General features: G+C 39.9%; 1 protein-coding gene across 1 annotated transcript in view; it reads right to left on the bottom strand.

The window, feature by feature from the left end:
* Positions 1-2141: 2141 nt before the first annotated feature.
* Positions 2142-25986, bottom strand: part of CYP20A1 (cytochrome P450 family 20 subfamily A member 1) — a 38319-nt gene continuing 14474 nt past the window's right edge. Inside the window, exons 5-13 of the mRNA XM_060783026.2 lie at positions 24992-25159; positions 24660-24738; positions 22617-22732; positions 20117-20171; positions 16949-17069; positions 14492-14603; positions 13068-13132; positions 5676-5765; positions 2142-4009 (exon numbers count right to left, since the gene is read on the bottom strand). Coding sequence (XP_060639009.1) covers positions 3859-4009; positions 5676-5765; positions 13068-13132; positions 14492-14603; positions 16949-17069; positions 20117-20171; positions 22617-22732; positions 24660-24738; positions 24992-25159 — 957 coding nt within the window. The 3' untranslated portion in view covers positions 2142-3858. The remainder of the gene's footprint in view (positions 4010-5675; positions 5766-13067; positions 13133-14491; positions 14604-16948; positions 17070-20116; positions 20172-22616; positions 22733-24659; positions 24739-24991; positions 25160-25986) is intronic.

Raw genomic sequence — 25986 nt, 5'->3', positions numbered from 1 at the left:
TCTCAGTGGTGGCCCCCCACCTGTGGAACTCACTCCCCGGGGAGATTAGATCGGCATCTTCCCTCTTGGTGTTTAGGAAAAAACTGAAGACCTGGATCTGGGATCAAGCCTTTGGTCACTCTGATAGCTAACTGAAGGATCTGATGATAGACAAGGACAAATGGAATGGAATGAATATGGACTCTGAACCCTGAGCATGAGATTGTTTTATGATTTTATTATGTATTGATGTTTTTAGTTAATTGTTGAATTGATTGTATCTGTATTGCTTGTGAATTGTCTTGGGCATCAAATTGTGCCCCCACTGTAAGCCGCCCTGAGTCCCCCCCCCCCCCCCCGGGGTGAGAAGGGCGGGGTATAAGTAAATGAAATAAATAAAATAAAAATATTCTACAAAGCTATGTAAATAACTTTTTCAAGCTTTAAGGCCAATTCACACGTCATGGTAAAATCAACCTTACCTTCATCTTGCTGATAGCCAAAATTTCTAATATTAAAGGTTTCACACATGCTGTTCCTATCATATTGCTGTTGTCATTATCTGCTTTCACGTGGATTTTACGAATAAGACCTCCAAGTCGTCTTGTGACTTCCCTGATTGAATCCATCCACCTGGAATCAGGTCTTCCTCTTTCCCACTGCCCTCCATGCTACTATCTTTCCTAGTGAATCTTTTTTTTCTCATGATATGTCCAAGATACAAGTTTCAATTTAGTCATTTTGGCTAAATGGGAGAATTCAGGCCCAACTTGCCTTTGTACTTTCTGCCTTCAAGTTCCAGATCGCTCTTATTTTCTGCTAGTAGTACGGGATCATCTGCATATTTAAAATTGTTGATGTTCCTTCCTTCACTTTTTATGTATCCTCTCTCCAAGACTAATCCTGATTTATGTATACATTCATCATACAAGTTAAACTGATTGTGTGATTAAATATAGCCATGCCTGATTCCCTTGTCAATTGGAAGCAATTCTGTTTCTCCGTCCTAACAGTGGTCTCTTGACTTGAGTAAAGGTAAAGGTTTCCCCTTGACATTAAGTCTATTGTGTCCGGCTCTGGGAGTTGGTACTCATCTCTATTTCTAAGCCAAAGAGCTGGGATTGTCTGTAGACACCTCCAAAGTCGTGTGGCTGGCATGACTGTGTGGAACGCTGCTACCTTTCCACTGGAGCGGTACTAACATTTGCATGTTTTTGAACTGCTAGGTTGGTAGAAGCTGGGGCTGACAAAGGGAGCTCACCCCACTTCCTGGATTCAAACCAACATTTTGGTCAGTAAGTTGAGCAGCTCAGCGGTTTAACCCGCTGCACCACCAGGGGCTCCTTCAAGTTACACAAATGTTGTGGCAAATCCATTTCTTAATAAGCAACCCAGAGTGAATCCTGATTTGTGCTTTGCTGCAAATTATAAAGAACAGGCTGATTTTCTTTTGAAAATTCTTGAGTGTGCTCCACTATTCAACGTGTACACAATATGATCCCTAGTGCCTTTTCCTTTCCCAAACCCAGCTTCAATCACTGGCATTTCTCAGTCCATATAAGTCTTTGTTGTAAAATACTGAGCATCACTTATTGCAATGTTCCTGTGGTTATTGCAACCCCTAGTGTTGCCTTCCTTTGGGGACTGCAATGCATTTGAGTGTTTCCAATCTGTGGGCTATTTTTTTTTTTTTTGCTTTCCATATTTATTACCAGATTATAGTTAGAACTGGAGTACATTGTCTCTGTAAACTTACTGAAATGCCATCTGTTCCTGGTGGTTTATTTCTCCGAAGAGCTTCCACTTCACTTTCTAAACTGGAGGTTCATGTGGTTCTTCCTCTAATGCACCTGTCAACTTTTCATCTCTTTTATATATATTTTTGTGCAATGTTTCCATTGTCTTTTTATTTCTACTTGGCCATGTGCTGTACTGCCCTATTAGTCATAGAGCATCCCCAACCATGGTTTAACTTTCCCTTTGATTTCTCAGATCTTGCTGAAGAGCTCTCTTGTGCTTCCTTTTTTGTCGTAACCTTCTCTTTCTTTGCACTGATAGTAGTTTTTCTTGTCCCTGTAAATAAAAAGTTGCATTCCGGTTCTTACTCTATTTCTATTACCTTTTACTACTACTACTACTACTAATAATAATAATAATAATAATAACAATAACAATAACTTTATTTATATACCGCTCTATCTCCCCGAAGGGACTCAGGACAGTTTCCAAGTATCAACACCAGCACATACAGAATCACAACATAGGGGAAAATAAGAATACTAACAACATAAGCATAACTACTTGAAGAGTTTCATCCACTGACTGAGATCTTTTTGGCAACAGAAAGTGTCTTTTTTGCATTCCTCCATGGAAATGTCCCTCACTTCAGTCCAGCGTGCTTCTGGTTACTGGTCAATTGGGCTTAAAAGTGTACATCAATTTTTTCACCTTTAAATTTTTAATCTTTAAATTCTATAGGGATGTTCTTCTGGTTGTACTTCAGCATGATACTTTGTTTAGTGTTATTTCAGCTTTACTCTAATTTTTGCTACCAGTAATTCCACAATTTTGTTTTTACAAAGAGAATGGAGCTTCTCCATCTTTTGCTTCCAACTATGTAGCCTATTTGATTTCTATACTGGTCATCAGGAGACGTTCATATATATATAGTCACTTATTGGGTTGCTTACTTTCTATATTAAATGTATTGCATACAAATACTACAACTATTTGCAATTTTAAAAGTCAAAAAAAGATTACGAGAGGAGGGGAGGAACAAAAAAGAGAGACAGACAGATTGAATGGACACTTGATCAAATTGGAGAATATTTGACATGTAATGGGGTAAACGTACAGAAAGATTGCTTTGGGTTCATTTTGATCCAAGCTCCATTCAGTTAAAACAAAACATTATTATTATTAGTAGAAATGGCTTGACCTCTCTCCAAAATCTATAGAAGCAGCTGTGGGTTAAAAAAAAAGAAGACAATATCCTTCTACTGGTATATTATATGTGAATATATTCCAAAGTAAACAAAACCACTTTGACTAATATTATGTATGGATTCTGTCTGTATTGAACCACACTTGAATTAGTCCACTTCCCATCCAGTTCACATTCATGCCACTAAGTGCCGTTATGGAAACTCCTGGTTAACTTTGTCCACAGTGTGCTTAATAATGATTAATTTGCGTTGGATCAAACCCTGATAGAGGTATAAATAAGCATTCTGTGTATTTATGGTAGTATCCTATCTGCTATTGGAAGCAATCTCAAACACTCATCAATAGATTTCTCCAATTCTATTACAAAACAAATTACCTTAACCACAGCTCAAGACAAAGTAGTGGCAACTACAATTTCTGAAGACACTTTAAATATTTTTAATAATTCTTCTAGCATCCAGTTTAGTATTTTTAATGAAAAGCGTGTTGGCCTACGTCTTTTGTTGCCAAATCAGGGCTTACATTTAAGATCTGGCATCCCTGGGATCCATCCGCACTGAGAATTGCTGTGCGACATCTTAATTCTGAACACGTGATCTTTATTATATATACAAAATGTTTTACAAAAGATTCCTTTGTCCACGTTCAGAACACCTTACCACAATTTTCCCTTGCAGTTCTGATTTCTGAGAGTGTCTCTAATTTCTTTTTAAAATCCCAATCAAAATTATACTATTTCCTGAACACTACATGTCTGTTTAGAATAAGGCAAAAGGCAAACTGGAGTTTACTGTGGCAAGATCATTTCAGTTCAGGAACAGGGGAAGCATCTTAGGCTGAGAATGCCTGGAGATCGTTGCCCTATAACACCAAAATGGTGATGAACTGGTGTTAAGAAGACTCTTCTGCCAAAATATGACTTTATACCCTTTCTCAGCTTCTCTTGGATATGGTTATCCATGTTTCTTCCTTTGGTGATGTGACAAGCTCAAACTTGGTGTTCAAGACTTGACCTTTCACAGGGTGCAGGTGAAGTTTTCTCACAATCACACTCAGCAGGACCGTCGCAACCGCATAGGCAAACCTAGCGATCAAAAAAGAGACAGCAATTGAGAAGACAACAGAGATTCTAGGACAACTGAGCAGAACTTGCTAACTGAAGGCAATAATTTGAAATGGTATGTGTTGTATTTATATTTTTATCATCATTATTATTTTATTGTATTTTATATTTAACATTATTATTTGTTTAGTTGTTCTTTCATATTATCTATTTTTTCTGTTTCTATTTTAATTCATATTTGGAGTAAGGCTGAATAATAACTATCATAGTTGTTATTATCACTACTATTTTAAAGAATATTTAAAATTGTATTTTCTAACTACTAATAATAAAACAGGAGCAAATAACTCTTCAGATAATGAGGTAATGTGGTATTATTATTGTCAATATTAATATCATTATAATTGCTTATCATTTGAAGAGTGACATATAGGAAGTCCCCAAGTTACAGACAAGATAGGTTGGGTAGATTTGTTCTTGAATTTGTTTGTAAGTCGGAACAGGGACATTTTTAAAGTGTAACTTCAGCAAAATATAAATCTTTTTTAGTTTTGGATAACACAGGGAAAGTTTAACACTCCTGAGATATTTATTCTGCTGTCTGTGCCCCTGTTCAGAAGATTTCACTTCACTTTCTATCCTTGGGATAATTTGATTCTGAAAAATTTGGGTTGTTGTGGAAACAAGGATTGATGCTAAAGCTTTCCCCATGAGAACTCTTTCAGGAGTTAATTTCTGAGGGGAAGATGTCTCTCACTTCCTGTTGTCTCACCCCTGTTTTTAACTATGAGTCATTTGTAAGTCAGATGTCTGTAACCCAGGGATTGCCTGTATTCCTTTTTTGTTCCTAGGAGTATTATTTATTTATTTATTTACTTACTTACTTACTTACTTACTTCATTTATATACCGCCTTTCTCAGCCCTTGGGCGACTCAAAGCGGTTAACAATAGCAAAATTCAATGCTCAACATCATAAAAAGAGTAATAGTATTTTCGTTACTACTACTACTACTACTACTAATACTAATAATAATAATAATAATCCCACTCTTTCCCTAATATTAAGACTCAATATAGTTGCCACAAGTGAAAATAGAACTAATCAAATCCATCAAAACAGAAGTTTAGCAAAACAGCAAAATATTACAAATCCTAGATATTATTATTATTATTATTATTATTATTATGTTTATTTATACCCTGCTTTATCTCTCCCAAAGGAGACTTAAAGTGACTTACACTAAAAGTATGATATCAAAAACAAGCTTTAGAAAGTGCATGACTAACACAGATTTGTGAAAACGAACATTTTAGACCGAGCACAAAGCCTCTGTGGATGATGGTGGAGGTAGAGTGGCCACCTCAACATGTCATATGGACAAGGGATAGGGAATCAGCCCAAACAGAAAGCTGCTCTTGTTCAGTTTAGGGTGATTCCCTCTAAACTCATTAGTCAGGAGGGATCTTCTTGCAGAGCACAGACAACGGGGATTGGAATGGAGATGGGAACAAAAAGTCCAGTAACTTCCCCCCATCCACTTCACTTGGGGCCCAAGCGAGAATGAATACTGAAGATCACAGACTTAATCACATAGACAGAACTAGATGAATGCTACCAAACTTCAGAAGGAATGGATCACTCCCACTTTTTTTAAAAGACAAAAAAATTGTGTGCTATTCCCTCACCTTAGTTCAGGGCATTCTTGGCTTCCTGAAAAACCCATAAGGGAGAAGTTTTTCATTGCAGATTCATCACTGAACCTGTCCGGATCAAACCTAAAATGGGATGATAGTAGTGAAAAGGCAGAAGACAGTGATTAGTGGACTTCCTACAAAAGCTGATCAGGAAAAAGTCATTCTCAACACATTGAGAAACACATCGGCCCCTTCTCCACTGTCATACAAAATCCGGATTATCTGCTTTGAACTGGGTTATATGGCAGTGAGGACATATAATCCAGTTCAAAGCAGATGAACTGGATTATGTGTTCATCTGTTTTGAACTGTGTGATTTCACAGAGTGTGATTTCACAGAGACCACAATGAAGAAGGGGCTACAATGAGTCCCTGTTGTTTGGATCAATCCTAACCCTTGATTCTGCACCATTTGGTTGGAGCGTTGCCATGTAATTTCTCCTGCTCCTGCTTCTTTCCCTGCTGCCTGCGCTGAGCCTCCTCCCGTTTTTCCCCCTCAACCCAGCTGGCATGTGAACAAATGTGCACACAGGAGGCAATGATTCATTAGAAAGAAAAGCTTGTTTCACCATCGGGTCAGAGAGGTTTTTAAAACAAGCAATTACACAGCCTGGCCCAAATTAACGCTAAGAATCCTATAATCAAAGGATTGACAAGGCAGGAAGGTGATGCCGGGTTGCTTACTTCCACAGAGGGGGGAAAAGTATTTACTGCAACACATAATACTGATTAGAGGTCACACCAGAACATGTGCACAATTGTCAAAAGCATGGTGTTTTACTGGGTACCAGATCCTTATTAAAATCCAAGTCGTCAACTGTATGTTACAGTTCTCCACCTTCCTCTTCTTCATGGCCAATGAGAATTTGTTTTCCTGTAAATTCCAGCTGGCCTTTTTATAAGAGCAATGTGAAAAATATAACACTCTCCAAGGTTGTAACCAGAGGGCAGGGGACAGCTTTGTTGTGTTTTCTTGTAAAGGGCAATGTGCTATATAAATACATGATAATCATAAAACAATAAAGCAAACTGCAGAGATGCTCCAAGACCACGGCTGGATTATCATCAAGTCAAATGGTGCAATTGCCCCAGGTCTCTCATTGACCTGGGTCCCTGCGGTGAGGAAAATGTTTTGTTTTCTTGTCCTCCTTCTATCGCCACCTTCTGAATCACCCGTGGCTTCTGTTGTCGAAAACCATTTCGTGTATCACTTTAGTAACTGAATATAAATGCAAAGGTTTGCGTCGTAGTTTCATTCAACTCGCAGGACCGAAAATGCACTCACAGAGTTTGGAGACATAGATGTGAATAAAAGATTTAAGGTGGGTTTTTTTAAAGCAACACTGCATTCACCACTCTCTCTGCATAATGGATGGGAACCTAATATCCATTTGCTAGACCCACTGCCACGCAAGAGCATACAACACAAGAATTCATGAGAAATGGTCATCTGATCACTATTTTAAAAGCTCCAAAATAGAGAAAGTCCACCACCCTCTGAGGCAATCTATTCCACTGTCGAATAGCTCTTATAGTCAGAAAGGTTCTCCTTTTTTTTAAAAAAAAAAATCATTTTATTAGGTATATTTATTTATTTATTTTATTTACGACATTTATATGCCGTCCTTCTCACCTCGAAGGGGACTCAGAGCAGCTTACAACATATATATATATATACACACACACACACATACATACAATACTAGCTGTACCCTGCCACGCGTTGCTGTGGCTTATAGTAAATCTTTTCAAAGTAGAGGTAGATATCTGGACTATTATGAAAGAGAGGTACCTTCCTATTCCTTCCCCCTTTTTCTCCCCCTTTCTCTCCTTTCTTCCTTCTCTACCTCTTTCTTTCTTTCTTTCCTTCTTTCTTTCTTTATTTCTTTCCTTCTTTGGTTTCATCCTTCTCTCTTTCCTTCATTCCTTCCCCCTTTCTTCCTTTGCCTCCTTTCTTCCCTCCATGTTTCCTTCCTTCTTTCACTTTTTATTTGCTGTGGCCAACCTTCCCTCTTTCTCTCCTTCTTTCCCTCCTTCCTTCCTTCCCATCTTTCCTTCTCCTCTTCCTTCTCTATCTCTTTCCTTCCTTTCCCCTTTTTCTTTCTCTTCTGCTGTCTCTCTTTTCTTCCTTCTCTCTTTCCTTCCCTCCCTCTTTCTCTACATCTTCCCCTTTCCTTCACTCCCTCTTTCTTTCCTTCATTCCCTTTTTTCTTTCCTTCTCTCCCCGTTTTCTTTCCCTCCCTCTTTCTCTCATTTCTTCCTTCTCTATCTCTTTTCTTCCTTCCCCCTTTCTCTTTCTCTTCTGCTGTCTCTTTTTTCCTTCCTTCTCTCTTTCCTTCTTTTTAAAGTATTTTTATTGTTTTATCATAGTTATTACATTTGTTATACATTTGTTTATAACAGTTACATATTATTCAACACACTCTTTAACATGTAGTCTTATTGTTCTGCTTAAACATTCCCCCTCCTTTTTTTTCCACCACTGTGCTCCCCTCACCCCATCTCAAGCCACAATTTTTACATATCATCTGTCCAAAATCTCATTTCTTCTTGTGACGGTAACCTTCCTTCTTCTTTTTCCTTCCTTCTCTCTTTCCTTCTTTCCTTCCCTCCCTTTCTCTATGGGAAGGGGGGGGGGGGCTTGGAGGGGAAGAAGAAGGAGGGGGAGGAGGGATAGATTTGGACAGGGCTTGGAGGGGGCGGGGTTTTGAGGGGAAGAAGGAGGGGAAGGAGGGATGGATTTGGACAGGGCTTGGAGGGGGCGGGGTTTGGAGGGGAAGAAGAAGGAGGGGAGGAGGGATAGATTTGGACAGGGCGGGAAGGGCGGGGCTTGGAGGGGGCGGGGTTTGGAGGGGAAGAAGGAGGAGGAATGATTTGGACAGGGCGGGGCTTGGAGGGGGCGGGGTTTGGAGGGTAAGAAGGAGGAAGGGAAGGAGGTAAGATTGGGGAAGAAGAAGGAGGAGGTAAGATTGGTGCGTGGTGTTGCGTGTGTGGGGCGGGGAAGTGAGGTGACGTGTTGTGGCGTGATCGTGCTGGGCAGGGCGAGGGAGGGAGGTGTGGAGAGTGCGTTGGCCGTTTGGCCATGTGCACGTGCGCGCCGGGGACTTTGCGCCATTGCGCATGCTCAGTTGTTTTGTCCTTTTCTGAGTGTGTTGTTGTGTTGTTCAGTATTTTGATTCGATATGTTTGTACCTTGTAGGTTGAGGTATGTGCATGGGAATTTTGGTTAATTTTTGTTGGGGTTTTTTTGAGTTTTGCTGTCCCCTTACAGATTTATAGATATAGATATTACATTATTAGCACAGTACAATATCAGTATTATATATTACTATACTGTACTATAGCATTATAGACTGCTATGTGAGTAGATAATGCACAATTATTCCATGCACACATTTTATTTAATACAACTTTTATCCTTCTTCTTCCTATTTCCCACTCTTGTTCATTTCTATATTATCTACTCATATATCTAAAATATCTTAATTCTGTTCACCCCCCCCCCCCCCCCCGTACTCATACCACATTTTCCATTATAACTTTAACTTCATCCATGAACACAATTTTCTTATCTCTGTACAATAATTATATTGGCTTCACCATTTTTATACATTCCATATAAATCAACCACTTCGCTTAGATTTTGTGCCCCATAGATTTTGTGCCCCTTGCTTATCTTCTCGAATTAAACTTGCTATAATATCCGATCGGACCTGATCCAACAAATAATTATTTCAATTTTCCATATTTACCCATGCTATTGCCGTCTTTCCTGCTAAGATCATCACTTTAAATAAATCTTGTTTTTTTTTATATTGATCTTATTGTTTCCTAATATTCCCGTTAACATAAAATCCATATTTACTTGGAGTGCTATTTTAAATAATGTATCCATTTTCTTTGCTATTTTTCCCCAAAGGTGCTTTGCCTTTGGACATTCCCACCACATATGTGTGTGCCACCCTTTATTTGTCATCTTTGATCATCCATTGGTCTGTTACTCCAGCCCACCCTTTCTCTGAATTCTGTAATTTTCTAATTATATTCTCCATCTTACTTTCCTACACATTCTCCATATTTTCCCTGTTTCAATTTACTGTATAAGCCTAATACCTTTATCCCATTTTTATTTCCCACTCTTTCCATTATTCTACTTATGGGGATAAGCAGACCATTTATATCATGATTCTTGACTACTATAACGGCCTTTGTCCTTCATTTCCTCCCACCAGTTGGGATCAAACCTCTTACCAGAAAGGTTTTCCTAATGTTTAGGTGGAATCCTTCTCTCTCTCTCTCTCTCTCTCTCTCTCGTAATTTGAATCCATAGGTTCATGTCCTAGTCTCTGGAGAGCCTCAGAAAAACTTCCTCTGTCTTTAATGGGACATCATTTCAGATATTTCAGTCTCTTCCATATGCTGAAGCTCCCTAAGCTTCATGGTCTCCAAACCTTTCAACATTTTGGTTGCCCTCATCTGGACACATTCCAGCTTATCCATATGCTTCTTGAATTGCAGTTCCCAGGATTTGACACAGTGTTATTCCAGGTGAGGTGTGACCAAAGCAATATAAAGTGGGACCATGACTTCCTTCAATTACACTCCTAATGATGCAGCCCAGAATCGCCTGGTGACTTGCTTAGAGACACATCCGCAGTTATAGTTCCACTGCTTCGAGTCTCTCTCACCTCTTCACTTCCCAAACTAAAGTAACAATATCTAGAGGAAGAAGAGTGACTTCAGAGAACTTTACCTTCAATTAAACCGAATGCCTCCACGAATTATAAAAGTAAGTCTTTCTATTCCAGCTTCAGCCCTGCCCTTGTTTTTCTCCTGAATGATGTTAGAAGTTGCCATCTGGAGGTTACGGAGAGCTACAACATTTCCTGCCACGCTGTGAAATTGAAGTTTTGAAGCCCAAATCCTTTCAAAACAAAACTAAAACACATTCAGGTCTGGAAATAATGGGAGTGACCCTGCGTGACCTCCAGAAGAAAAGGCCTTCGTTGATATTTTCTCCTCTGAACTGCAGATACAACATTTCATGCTCACAGTTGATTTAAAAAAAAAAACTGCACATAGCATTTCCAACAAAAAGTCATGGCCATTTAGAAAAGCAAGTTAATTGTTTTGTTGAATGGAACACGGCAAAGACAGTTTGCAAGATCACCTTACACTGATGTAACACTGACAAAACTGTCTAAATATGGAAGAAAATGTGCATGTTCTTCCTTTTGTTTGCCAGCTTCTCCCTAGGAAGCTGAACTATGTGTTCACAAACAGTTTCTACCCTTGTCTGACTTTAGAATGCTGGGCAGGGGTCAGAAATCTCATTCAACTCCTATCAGTTTCTAAAATCTGTTTGATAAAAAGCAATGGAAGACTGGGTGGGCATAATGAAATCCCTGGATTTGCTATGGGGAGATGCAGCTCAGCAGAGGGGCTGACTGGAGAGAGTGGTCCAGATTTCTGCATAGTTGCCTATTCCTATGCTGATGCGCTTCTTTTGCTACTTGTGAGGTTGTGGGGCCGTGGTGGCAGAATGGGTTAAACTGCTGAGCTGCTGAACTTGCTGACCGGACGGTTGGTGGTTCAAATCCATGGGATGGGGTGAGCTCCCGCTGTTAGCCCCAGCTTCTGTCAACCTGGCAGTTTGAAAACATGCAGATGTGAGTAGATCAATAGGTATAGCCTCAGCAGGAAGGTAAACAACGCCCCATGCAGTCTTGCTGGCCACATGACCTTGGGCAGTGGTTCTCAACCCGGGGTCCCCAGATGTTTTTGGCCTACAACTCCCAGAAATCCCAGCCAGTTTACCAGCTGTTAGGATTTCTGGGAGTTGAAGGCCAAAAACATCTGGGGACCCCAGGTTGAGAACCACTGACCTAGAAGGTGTCTATGGACAACACAGGCTCTTTGGCTTAGAAATGGAGATGAGCACCACCTCGCAGAGCCAGAAAGAGAAGCCTTTGCCTTTATCTGTGTTTCGCTGTTTCCAGGCATTGAATGTTTGCCTTTGTGTTTGTGTACTGGAATCCACTCTGAGTCCCCTCAGGGAGATAGAGCAGAATACAAATAAAGTATTATTTTACTGACACAAAAGCACAGTATGTCACAGCAAACAAGATCTATATGCTGGATTTCATATCACAAAATCACAAGTCGAACACTTCCCAAACGTCTAGGACTGTGTGATGTATTTTCAAAAGGTGGCCTTTTGCAGTTGACAGATCGTGATTTTTGTCAATGCTTATTGTTTCCAAATGCTGGCTGAGATATTTTGGCATGGCACCCAGTGCGCCAATGACCACTGGGACCACCTGTACTGGTTTATGCCAGAGCCTTTGCAGATTGATTTTGAGGTCTTGATAGAGACTGAGTTTTTCCTGTTGTTTTTCCTCAGTGCGACTGTCACCCGGTATGGTGACATCAATAATCCAGACTTTTTTCTTTTCCACAATCGTGATGTCTGGTGTATTGTGTTCCAAAACTTTGTCAGTCTGGATTCGAAAGTCCCACAGTATTTTTGCATGTTCATTTTCCACGACCTTTGCGGGTTTATGATCCCACCAATTCTTTACTGCTGGCAGGTGGTACTTGTGACATAAGTTCCAGTGAATCATTTGGGCCACAGAGTTGTGCCTCTGTTTGTAGTCCGTCTGTGCAATTTTCTTGCAACAGCTGAGGATATGGTCCATGGTTTCATCAGCTTCCTTGGACAGTCTGCATTTTGGGTCATCAGCTAATTTTTCAATCCTGGCCTTAATTGGATTGGTTCTGATGGCTTGCTCCTGGGCTGCAAGAATCAGGCCTTCTGTCTCCTTCTTCCGGGTTCCATTCATGAGCCATAACCAGGTCTTCTCCTCATCAACTTTTCCTTCAATTTTGTCAAGGAACTGCCCATGCAATGCTTTGTTGTGCCAGCTGTCAGCTCTGGTTTGGAGCACAGTTTTCTTGTACTGACTCTTTGTCTGCTGTGCTTTGAGAAGTTTCCGATTACTGACTTCAATTAAAGCAGGTTCTTGGCTTTCCTTGACATATTCTGCCAGGGCATGTTTTTCTTCTTCGATGGCTTGTTTTACTTGTAAAAGTCCTCTGCCACCAGACTTTCTAAGCAGATAGAGCCGGTCAACATCACTGCGAGAATGCAGTGAATTATGAATGGTCATGAGTTTTATTATTATTATTATTATCATCATCATCATCATCATCATCATCATCATTCCAGCAGCATAAGCATACAATCTTCCATCTGTATCTAAAATGCAGCACCCCCAATGGGACACAACACAGCCAACCACCCATTCAGACCCAAGTGGCATATTAACATATTAGCAAAGATGGGGAGCAAAGGGATATAGAAAACCATTTTTGATGCCTTACTTGTAAGGCAAAGGCCAAGCTGAGCTGTCCTGCAACACCACGCCAAGAGCATAGAGTACAAGAGCCTGGAACAGAATGAAAAAAAATGCAATTTTTAGCCAACACCAATGCCACAACTACAAAATTAACTTTGGAAACGTTATTTTGAGCAGCGACAACTCCCAGGACCCTTTTGCACCACCCAATTATAGCAGTATGGGCCCACTTTAACTATCATGGCTCCATCTTGTGATGTGCAGTTTTGGGAAAGGATGCAGAACCCACACACAAAGAGCAATTTCACTACCTCTGGCCAAACTATAAATCTTAAGATTCCATTTGTTGGAACAACAGCAGTTGGAATCGTTGGGCTACAATTATACTGTGAGAATCTACAATTCCTAGCAGCCATACTGTGTGGGAGTTGCAGCCCAAAGCAATGAATTTGCCAGACTCTGGAACTGCATACTGTTATACTTCCTCTGTCCTGTTGTCAATAACATTATTCCTATAAATGCACATCCATATTTATATCTCTATTTATATCTCTACATGAAAACCTGTATGTTCTGCCTATGTATCTGCCTGTATCTGTATCACCAGGTATTCTGCAGACTTATTTGGAAGTGAGCCATTTTTCTTCCAATTGTTAAATCAGGAGGAATGTGTTTAAGAAAGGCCCCTTTTATACCTCCCTATATCTCAGGATCTGATCCTAGGTTTTCTGCTTTAAACTGGATTATATGAGTCTGCACTGTCAGATAATCTGGGATAAACAGGAAATCTGGGATCAGGTCCTGGGATATAGGGCCTTGTCTGGAAGGGTCCCGAGACATTTTACTCTTATACAGCAAAGATGGAGGCAATAATCAACTATTGGTCTTCTTATTCTTATTATTAATACCCTGCTTTCTCTCTCCCAAAGAAGACTCACAACGATTCTGATATATAACAGTCTTATTAAAAAATAGAAAGGTAGAAATAATGTGATACTTAGGGTGGCCAACAAATAAGGAGTTAAACTCAACATGCAACAGTTTAGTAGATGTTTGTTTAGAATATGTATAGGTTGTTTTGCAGATTTTAAAATTATCATAGTTTTAATTTTATTTTGTGTTCCTGTATTTCATAGGTATGTTTTTTGTTTGTTTGTATGTTTGTATGTTTACAAATTATCATCAAGTATGTGAAAAAAAATGACCGAAAGAAGTTTACACGCAAATGCCTCATTCATATATTGGCTTTTTAACCAAGATGCTATTGTTCGAAATTATTAACCTTTATAAAAAGATGTTAATGGTCTAGTTTACATGTCTTTATGACTACATGTACACATGCCTGCAGGTGCTAAAAACATGATGTCCTCATATATAATTGTCTTCCCATACATCCCTGCAGTAAAGCAACATCAAACCGAAGATTTGAGTACTGGCATCCAATCCTACCTCTTTGGGAATAATATGTTGGTCAACTCTGCCCTCCAGCTCTTGAAGCCTTGCAGCAATCGGTGTCAGTTTTGCCGTCCGCACAGTCTCACAGAGAACTTGCCGGCAATATCTGCAGAGAAATACCATTTACAAGCCTTTTCCTTTGAAATAAAAAAGGCAGCACACACTCCTATGGAGAGGAGAGGCAGAGCTCTTGGAGCCCATAACACAGCAGGAACCTAACAAAGGTCTCAACATTATTAAGCCAAGCAAGTCACCGCACAATCGGTAACAAGATTAATCCATTAGCACATGAGTGGATTTCTCTAGGCCATAAAGGTCCAGCAGAGATGTAACTTTCTAAATGGCTATATCCTTGCTTTGAAGACCAAGACCCTGCTGTGAGCTCACATACACCTCACACAAGCCCCAGCAAATTTCACCCCCAGCAGTTTGTTCCAACGTTTACTTCGAATCTGGGTGTGATCTTACCAGATTAAGTAGCTAAGTAACTAAATAGGGGTGTCTAGAAACATCCGACTTATATATGATTCCTAGTTACAAACATGGATGAGAGAACAGGAAGGGATAGGACATTTAGGCCTAGTCTATTACATATCTAAATAAACATGTATCTAAGTAACTAAATATCAATCAAAACTTATCAAGGAGCCCCCAGTGGCGCAGTGGGTTAAACGCCTGTGCCAACAGGACTGAAGACTGAAAGGTCGCAGGTTCGAATCCTAGGAGAGGCGGATGAGCTCCCTTTTTCAGCTCCAGCTCCTCATGTGGGGACATGAGAGAAGCCTCCCACAAGGATGATAAAAACATAAAATCATCCGGGCGTCCCCTGGGCAACATCCTTGCAGACGGCCAATTCTCTCACACCAGAAGCGACTTGCAGTTTCTCAAGTCGCTCCTGAACATGACAAAAAAAAATCAAAACTTTATGTTCAGTGTTAAAAGGTACACAACTGCAAACAGATTAATAAACTGATAAGACTAATTGTCACCTTTATTAGCCGATCAATAACACAGACAAAATTCCAGTTAGCTAGAAGCAAGCCACTGTGGTTCCAATTTATAAAAAAGGGCCACCCAGGGAACTACAGACCTATTAGCCTGCTTTCAATAATGGGAAAATTCTAAGCACACTATCTTGGAATCACATAACACAATCTCCAAAGCACAAGCAGCTTTTACAAAGAACTCTTCAACTATTGATCATTGCTTAGTGCTCTTTCATCTTGCTGAGATAGATGTCCGACTGCTTCAGAATAAGCTGTTTGTGACCTTCATGGACTTGAAATTAACATTTGACTCCATCTCTAGAAATAAACCATGGGAAAAATGGACAAGACCTTGAAGGATAAAAGACTTCTAGGCCTTATTAAGGCTCTGTATAGTGACAGTAAGCTACAGATCAGATATGGCAACCTGGGATAACTTTCTGGAGAAATATCCAGGTCCCAATGTGTCAGACAAGGCTGTATCCTTGCCCCTACCTTGTTTAACATATTCATCAATAATTTGGAGGAAACCTTCTCAAACCCCAATGGACATTTGCCCAAGCTTGGAATAAGGAGAATCCTCTTATTGTTCTATGCTGATGATGCTGCTATTATCTCACACTCGAGGGCAGGACTAAATTATTAAGGAAATTCCTGAATTGCTGCTCACAGAATGACCTAAAAATCAATTGTGGGAAGTCTAAAATTATGGTATCTAAGTAGAGGTGTCTAGGCATCCAGATATCCATGTACAATGCCAAGGTATGATGCCCAATACTTTATTTATGAGGGCAATTTTGGTTTAGCCCAATCATGCAAACATCACACTATATCTTGAGGTTGTTTGGAGGTTCTAGGAGGGGAGCGCAGCTATCGTATACCCAGGACCAAAGACTGGAGACCTCAGTACACTCCTTCTATACCTGGGAGATTGTCTTCTTCCACAGAGCACACAGCTTCGGGAGGGACACACATGGAGCAGTGAAGGAGGAAGAAGACACCCACCAAGCCAGCAAGATTAGCAGTATCAATGGGGTGATAGATGACGCAGCCAGATAGCACTCTGAATTGGCTTCAATATGAGTACTGGGCCACCAGCAAAAGTGATTTTAAAATCCTCAGAAAATGGATTTTTTTTAAAGAATCAAGAATCCACTGGCAATTTAAAAGCGGAAGTATTATAACATGAGTTTTTTTATTGTAGGCCAACTTGTTTGTCTCCTTTAGAATCCAAATGTGATTGAGAATTTGTTTTACATAGAGACACACCTTGAAAATCCCCAAGTCACCATGATCTATCAGCCCATTGGTGGATGGATTGTAGGCTTTTGTAATCCAACTTTCCGGGAAAATATCCATGTCCCAAGGACTGTAGGCTTTTGTAATCAACTTTTGCTATCTCTGTGTGTATGTTCATGCACGAACTCTCCCTTTCCCTCCCCTTTCCTCTTTTTCACACACACACCTGAGTTGTTCAATTTTCTCATGTGTTACTGGGCCTTTCCCAAGAACTTGATCCATCTCCTTGTAAAGCTTTTCCTGGACCTCTGGTGAAGTAGTCAAGAAGTAGACAGCCCAGGTGCACACTGAAATTTTAAAAACGTAGTTAGAGAAAACAAACTAATTAATACGTTTGGTGAGCAACTTCTTTCTTGTAGCTCACAGCTCCTGTACTCTAGCTTAATTAAAAATAATACCAAAGTAGCTGTACAGATCATACGACACAAAAAGAGGAAACAGCTGTTTGTTGGGTTTCGAGGAAATGAGAATCTATATTTGCAAAAGCCAGGAGAAGAATTTACAATTCTCAGCTTTCTTTTGAAGTAATGCTGCCACACTGCAATTATAATGCTTTCTCCTACTAAGTGCTCAAGTGTGTTTCAAATATGTTATTACCTCAGCCACATTGTAAAGTAGGCTGCTATTATCATTGCTGTGTTAGAGAGAAGGCTTGAAAGGCCAAGGCTTGTTTATAACTATCCAAAGCTAGATCTAGATCTGAATGGGAGTGGTCTAACCGCAGTTTCTAAAGGAGGGAGATTCCCAACAAAAAATAGACAGACACAAACACACCATCCACCCATCCTTTCTTGTATCCTGTATTGGGAGAAAGGCAGCCTGTTAAACAAACAAATAAGCAAACATCTTAAACACCTCCCACCCCACTCTTTTCAAAGACACACAAACATACATCCCATTCACAGACCCACATTCCCCCAAACCCAGTCCTTTGTTCATTCTCTTTTCCTTCCCCCAGCTGCTCTTCTCCCTTCACAATTGGACTGCAAAAACAAAATTCTCATTGGCACCAAAAGGATCTCTTCCACCTCTCTCCTCCCATATGTTTCTACCAAATGCAGAAACAGATTGGAGGAAATGTCTCAAATGCTACTCCCTAAAATTATGTCCTTTAACACACAGCAATTAGGTTTTGAATGGATGCAAACTGGGCTATATCTGCTCCTAAAATGGATAGGAGAGCCCTGGTGTTTTCTCATAATTTAAACAATAATGTCTTATCTAAAATCTTCCCTTACATTCTAGTCACTTTAGGATCATGACGTGTTGACTGATACAATTGACACATAAACAGAAGGCTCTATCATTCATGGAATAAGAGCTACAGTTATGGAAAAGATTCTTCCCATAAGCACAACTTCCCTTCTCAAGTCTAACACCAACCTTTTTTTTTGCTAAATTACCACGCCAAAAATCAAGTGGATTTTAGATTCAAATACTATGGCAATCTTAGTGCTGAGCCAAAGCCAAAGCTGTTTCAGAAGCTGCATCTGGAGCTCCTATTTGATGGAGGTCATCGGTAATTTATTTGGATTCATCACTGAGCCTGGAACCCCAGGTTTCAGCGGTGACCAGGGGAGCATTTGCACAGCTAAAGCTTGTGCGCCAGCTGCGCCCGTACCTTGGGAAGTCTGACTTGGCCACGGTAGTCCACGCTCTGGTTACATCCCGATTAGACTACTGCAACGCTCTCTACGTGGGGTTGCCTTTGAAGACGGCTCGGAAGCTCCAACTAGTCCAACGTTCGGCAGCCATGATTCTAACAGGAGTGGAACACAGGGAGCATACAACCCCCCTGTTGCGCCAGCTCCACTGGCTACCAATTTGCTACCGGGCCCAATTCAAAGTGCTGGCGTTGGCCTATAAAGCCCTAAACGGTTCCGGCCCAAGTTACCTATCTGATCGCATCTCTACCTATGAACCCACTAGGACTCTGAGATCATCTGGGGAGGCCCTGCTCTCGATCCCGCCTGCTACACAAGCACGGCTGGTGGGGACGAGAGATAGGGCCTTCTCGGTGGTAGCCCCTTGGCTGTGGAGCGCCCTTCCCACGGACATTAGAACAGCCCCGTCACTAATGGTATTCCGGAAAAAAGTGAAAACCTGGTTATTTGAACAGGCGTTTGAATAGACAGTGCAATGAGTGAAATGAACATAGGAATGGAACAATGGATGACGAATCTGGATCATGTTTTAGTTATGAGACGCCAGTGAATGATTACTGCTGTTAATTGTTTAATGTGTTTATGATATTAATTGTTTTTATATACCGTGTTTTTGTAGCATTGAATTTTTGCTGTTCTGTTGTTAACCGCTGTGAGTCGCCTAAGGGCTGAGAACAGCGGTATACAAATAAAGTAAATAAATAAATAAATAAATAAATAAATAAATAATTTAATTGCCTTGTCTCAATGCTATGCAATTCTGGAATTTGTAGTTTGAGGAGCATTTTTTGACAGAGAAGACTCAAGGCCTTGTAAAATTACAGCCCCCATGATTTCATAGCATTGAACCAAGGCAATTAAAGTGGATTCATTCTACAGCATTGATGCACACCAAGGTTTTCCTTTCCATTGCTGGAAGCTTCAATGTCCAACACTTTTGTTTTTAAAGAAGAATTCTAAGCAGGCAGCAACTATAACGCACGCCTTTTGGGGGGGCAAAATTAGAAAGAATGCACTATTTGGCACTGTGCATTATATAAGGCAGCAATGACTTTTTATGGTTTCAGGGTTTTGATTCATTAGATTCATTGACACGTTAGGGCCCTTCCACACAGTCATATAACCCAGAATATCAAGGCAGAAAATCCCACAATATCTGCTGTGAACTGGGTTATCTGAGTCCATGCTGCCATATATCCCAGTTCAAGGCAGAGTATGTGGGTCCAGGTGCTAGGATCGCAAAAATGCAAATTATCAATTATTACACTATATAACAAAATTTGAAAAAAAATATGTTCCTGATTTGAAAGTGTTATTTCCTGTTTAATTGCGTGGTACTTACTTTGAAAGTAGTTTTTCTACTCCACAAACTTGGTTTCTGTGGATGCTACAAACTAGGTTGAACTGGTTGAGATATTCATTGAAAAACTAGAGCAAAATGTGCTACAGGATGTCCCGCAAAACCAAAGTTTTTGCAGTTTAACAAACTTTTCCCATTTTTTATGATATAACCAATTAGGAAATGATACTTATAACCCAGGAACAAAAACTGTATTACATAGTGTTATAATGTAAACAAACAAGACCCAAGATCAACTAAACTATTACGAGATGAGTTTTCACATACACTGGTCTATGTCTGCCCATTACATCCTGTTTTATGTACTTACATTTTGCAGTGATTATGGAGCCTGCCAATGAGAATATCATTGTGTCCTCCAAAACCTAGGAAACAAAATTTAGTGCCAAGAGAAAGAATCGATAATTGCTTTACAATCCCACCAAAGATCTTGACTAAGAGAAAGCAGGAAGGAAATAGCAGGTGACAGATCACTGCTAGATCTGATTACAATATGTTGTTAGGATATTTAAGATATTCCTGATATCTAAAAGTGCAAAAGCAGGATTACAAGCTGAACATTTAGAAAACAAAACTAATTATCACATATCATTTACATAACTTTAAATGAAGAAAACATTCAAATAGACAAAGGTCTTCTATACCGTGGCTCATTAATAAATCAAAATCAGGATTATAATCATGAAATTGAAGTAATTTGCAAAGACAGTTAAGAATCAAAACAGCTTTCTCTGATTTCAATAATATGGGATGAAAGATATGGGTGCTATGAACATATTCTTCAAATGTGTAGGCGAATACTGAATAAGATTGTATGTAAAGGCAGGTTGAGTATCCCTTATCTGGAAAACCGAACTTCTCTAAAATCCAAATTTGTCGAGATGGGTGGCTAAAATAGTGACATCTTTGTTTTCAGACCATTCAGTGCACACAAATGTTGTTTCATGCACAAAATTATAAAAATATTTCATAAAACTACTTTCAGGTTTTGTGTATAAGTGTATATGAAATATAAATGAAGGCCATGTTTAGACTTGGGTCCCATCTCCAAAGTATCTCAGTATGTATGTATACACAAGCACAGGTATTCCAATATCTGAAATTCAAAACACCTCTGGGACCAAATACAGTGGAACCTTAACTTACGAGTGTCCCAAGCAGCAAACTTTTTGTGTTACGAGCTGTTGCTTGTCCAATTTTTTAATTCAACATGCAAGCTAGATCCAAGTTATGAGCCCTTTCCAAGGTGGTGGCCACGCCGGTAGACCGAGGTGGAGAGAGAATGGCTAGAGCAGTGGTTCTCAACCTGTGGATCCCCAGGTGTTTTGGCCTACAACTGCCAGAAATCCCAGCCAGTTTACCAGCTGTTAGGATTTCTGGGAGTTGAAGGCCAAAATATCTGGGGACCTAAAGATTGAGAACCACTGGGCTAGAGCATCAATCTCTCCATCCACCTGGTGAAGGACTCTGCTGTCACTTGGGCCCAGAGCAGGCCATGCAAGGCTGGCAAGGGAGTTTGAGGAGAGCCTCCTCAGCAACGACAAGAGCCAGAGATGGCCCCGCAGGCAAGACAAGCTTGCAGGGAGGGAGGGAGGGAGGGAGGAGTCTTCGTGCAGATAATTAGAGGCTTTCTTTCTCTCCATTTCCATCTCTGAAGGATGGATGACGGCAGAGAAGCCAAGAGGGAGGGAGGGCTGGCTGAAGCCCCTGAACGCCATGGGACATTGGCAAATGGGTGTCATTTGTTCTGTGACCGAGCTCTGGAACGGATTAATAGCAGTTCAATGCAGAAACTTGCTTTGATATATGAGCAATTTGAGTTACAAGCTTAGCCACAGAATGAATTAAACTCGTATGTCAAGGTATCACTATATTTCAGATAAGGGATACTCAATTTGTTTGAAATGGTACACAAGAAGAGGCAGATCCCTGAAGGACAAATGGTCTATGCCAGGGGTCCTCAAACTTTTTAAACAGAGGGCCAGGTCACAGTCCCTCAAACTGTTGGAGGGCCGGATTATAATTTGAAAAATAACATGAATGATTTCCTCTTCACACTGCACATACCTTATTTGTAGTGCAAAATCCATTTAAAAACAATACAATAATTAAAATGAAGAACAATTTAACAAATGTAAACTTATTAGTATTTCAATGGGAAGTGTGGGCCTGTGTTTGGCTGGTGAGATAGGATTGTTGTTGTTATTGTTTTGTGCTTTCAAGTCGTTTCAGACTTAGGTTGACCTTAGGTTGATGCTGTCAGAGCTGCTGAAGGATTCAACCAGATTCTCTCACTTAAACCATTTCAACCAAAGAGAGCAACCTTCCACGTGACACAACAGTTTGGTAGTTTCTCAACTTTTATACAGGTTTCTTTCCCCCTTTAAAAAGTTAAAATGTCTCCCCAGGTACCCAGTTCTTCCCAGTCAATAACTGAAATTAAATTATGATAGTGTTTTCGGTTCTATCCTTTCTGTCTTTGGCTCCAGCCAATATTTGGAAAAAAGCCCTCACAATATCCCTGCAATGGAATGTGTTCTTTTTGGTCTTAAGGCGGTTTCCCCATCCTTTAGGAGAAAATATAGATCAGGGTCATAAGTCACAGATCCTCCTTTTGTTTTTCTATGTGTGTGGAGACAAATTCCTTCTCGAGGCTAGAAACAGGGAAAATAAACACATTGCAAGGGAAAAGATTTGATCAAGCAAAACATGGTGCAGGTGATTCAGTTCATCTAATCCACCAAGATGCAATTAGCAGCAAATCTAGTGGGAATGACATTAGCAGTTAATTACATAACAGATGCAGATACCTGTTTGTCACTTAGGTTCCCCTGCAGTAGTGAATCTATAAAGATGTACCCATTCAAGTTCTTTCCCTGTCGCTCTTTTATCACTTTCTTCAAGACCAATTCCATGTCCATCAGGGCTTTAAAAAGAGGAAAGAATGGGTTATTATTCAACAAGAAGGTGCACTTCAGTACCCCACACAAGGCCTCTCTCACGTGGGGATTGCTGATAGATGGAAAGGTACATTAAAACAGCAACACATAGACATTTCACCATATCTCTATTCAAAGATTGGAAAATTGAAAACAAACAAACAAACAAAAATAACCCCACTACAGCTCCCAGTATCACTCAGCTATTATGGCTACTGGCTGCACGACTGGAGGAATCTGGACGCCTCAGTTCAAGGCCTAAATCAAATTATTAGTTCCAATTAAACTAAACCACTGAATTAACTGGAACTTTTGTACACCAATTCTTTTGGACCATTCTAGTCAAGACTAACAAGTGGATTTGGCCCTCTAAAGGAACTTTTCTAAACTCTGGATCCCTTTCAGCAAGAAAACACCACACAAATCCCCACTTGATCAAAGACACCCAGTGAATGACTTCGAGCAATTCAGTCAATATTTGCTTTGAACTGGGTTACACTCAGATAATGTGGGATTTCCTGCCTTGATATTCTGGGATATAGGGCTCTGTGGAAGGGCCCGCAGCCTCAGAAGGAGGCAATGGCAAACCTCCTTTGAGGAAATTTTGTCAAGACATTAAGGTGGTGTCAACTTGAAACTCAATTTGGGAATGGGATGTTTATTGCATCCTGAAGATATTCCTATCTCGGCATTTCAAGGATCCTTTGAAAAGTCTCTCATATGCTTCCAACTTCTAGAAATCATCAACAGATCAATATAGCCAGTTTCAAGCTACCTTAAAATACCTAGAACAAGAACGGGGATCATATAGTCCTCCAGATGTTGCGATTGATTGCCACTACCAACTTTCTTCATTATAACATCTGGAGAACTGCATAATGCCCTCTCTTGTTCTAACCTAGACAAATAAACCCTTTTTAACCTCCACCTAGAAACATGGGAATTTTTCTCACATGCCAACCTTTCTCCAGCTTTATGTGGACCTCAGGCCCCTTCTTCCCTGCCATATAATCCAGATTATCAAAGAAAATAACCCACATTATCTGATTTGAATTAGATTATATGAGTCCACACTGCCACATAATCCAGTTCAAAGCAGATAATCTGGATTTTATATGGCAGTGCAGAAGAGGCCTAGGTTGCATCCAAGATAATGAAGATTTTGATAAGAAAGGATTCACCAATACGAGACAGTGAGTGGGTGGGTGAAATGAAAGAAGGTATATTTAATTACAGCACACCTCTGGCAAAGAAGATGCATAATCTGACAAAGTACTAGGTTGGAGAACGGCTGTAAGGCAGCTGGAAGTGTTTAAGCAAACACACTTTATCTTATCCAGTTTGCCGGAGGCACTACTACTGAACAGCACAGGGGTAGCACTCCGGGTCCCTTGAGTACTCTTAGCTGTAGTTAGAAAGTATTTGATTTCCCAATTATTCAGCTTGCATTTTAAAGCACTTCCTTTCAGGGCAAGAATAAGCCTCTTTTTCTTTTTCATGAAAACAAGGTATGTAGACTAGAGGCAAAACTCAGGACAGATGATGCAATGTTTAGGACAACCATTTAGATTTCCCTTTGAACAGACCCTAAGAAAAGGATAGTTGGTTTCTCACTAAAATAAGAGATATATTATATTCTGGGTGTGATGAATCTATTGAAGCCCCCTTCTACACTGACATAAAATCCAGATGATCAAAACAGATAATGCACATTATCTGCTTTTTAACTGGATTATATGAGGCCCCTTCCACACAGCTGTATAAATCCCACATTCTCTGCTTATAGGGCTGTGTGGAAGGGCCCTGAGTCTACACTACCATATAATCCAGTTCAAAGTAGAAAATCTGGATTTTATATGGCAGTGTAGAAGGGGCCTCGCTGTGCACGGAAAAAGGAGTATAAACACAACTTACCATCTTCATATATCTTTTTTCTGGTCATACTTTTGTCAAGTGACCCATCCAAGAAACCCTTTCCAATTTCAGCCCAGATCTGCAAATAAAGGCAAACGAATCACACTGACCTTCCAATTCAATAATGTCTTGTTTTATATAAATCTTTCTAGAACTTTAAAAATTAGGAATGAGGCTCTATATAGGAAGGATACCAAATCGGAAAATGACCCTCATGAACTGCATTAATGGCATTCACGGATAAAATTTATTTCCTTTATTGGATTTCAATTATTGAGACCTCTGTTGTGTGACGTGGGATTCAGGACAACATCTCCCTCCCATAAGCATACCGCATCGTGGTTCTTTCGGAATCGGATCACTTCCTGATCATTCTCAAACCGGCTGCCCATGGCGGCCTGCGTCACAGCCTTCATTGCAAACCCAAGCATGTGCTGGCACAAGGGCACATGCTGGGATTCTGGGAAAGACAGCCATTTTGCTAGCAACTCCTCGGATAGCTGGAAAAATGGAGAGGAAACTGTGTTAATCTCAAGAATATTGTTCCTCCACTTTCCATGTATACGTTTTACATTTCTTTTTTTTTAATACAACGCAAAGTCTTTACCACCTTTCTATTATGCTCCACCCTTGAGAGCATTTATTCCAAATAAAAACAATTATAAAAAAATAATTTGCTCTAAAGGAACAAATAAGATAAAACCAGTTTGACAAAATGTATCACAGGCTAATTTGCAGTCCCCAAGAATCCTATGTCTTCCCACTTTGGGAAAGTGACCTTTCTTTGATCAAAAGCAACTAAGGCCCCTTCTGTACAACCATATAATATCCATATTGCTTTGACCCGGATTATATGGCAGTGTAGACTCATATAATCCAGTTCAAAGCAGATATGGATTATAATTTTTGATAATCTGGATTATATGGCAGTGTAGAAGGGGCCTAACAGAGCACCAGGTATCTTCTCTCTGCAACCTTTTTAGCCTATGTTTTTGTTTCAGAATAAGAACCAATCAGTCTTGAAAAAAGTCTGTATAAACTTTTAGAAAGTAGGAGTGAGGAAAAATGTCTTAGACAGTGACAAAATTATATTGGTTATTTGAGGGCAAAAAAAAATCCCTCTGGTTTTAGATAGACAAGCAGATTTATTATTATTATTATTATTTTACATGAACATAACAACACAGCACACATGCACATTAGGTCCTATTATTATTATTATTATTATTATTATTATGTTGTTGTTGTTGTTGTTGCTGTTGTTATTATTATTATTATTAATATTATTATTAATATTCTGCTTTTTCTCACCACTCAGAGAGTCAAA

The sequence above is a fragment of the Anolis sagrei genome, chromosome 1 (genome assembly GCF_037176765.1).
Source record: "Anolis sagrei isolate rAnoSag1 chromosome 1, rAnoSag1.mat, whole genome shotgun sequence".
In the NCBI taxonomy this organism is placed as follows: domain Eukaryota; kingdom Metazoa; phylum Chordata; class Lepidosauria; order Squamata; family Dactyloidae; genus Anolis; species Anolis sagrei.
The sequence above is the reverse complement of the archived record's forward strand: the minus strand, read 5'-3'. Positions and strand labels throughout refer to the sequence as shown.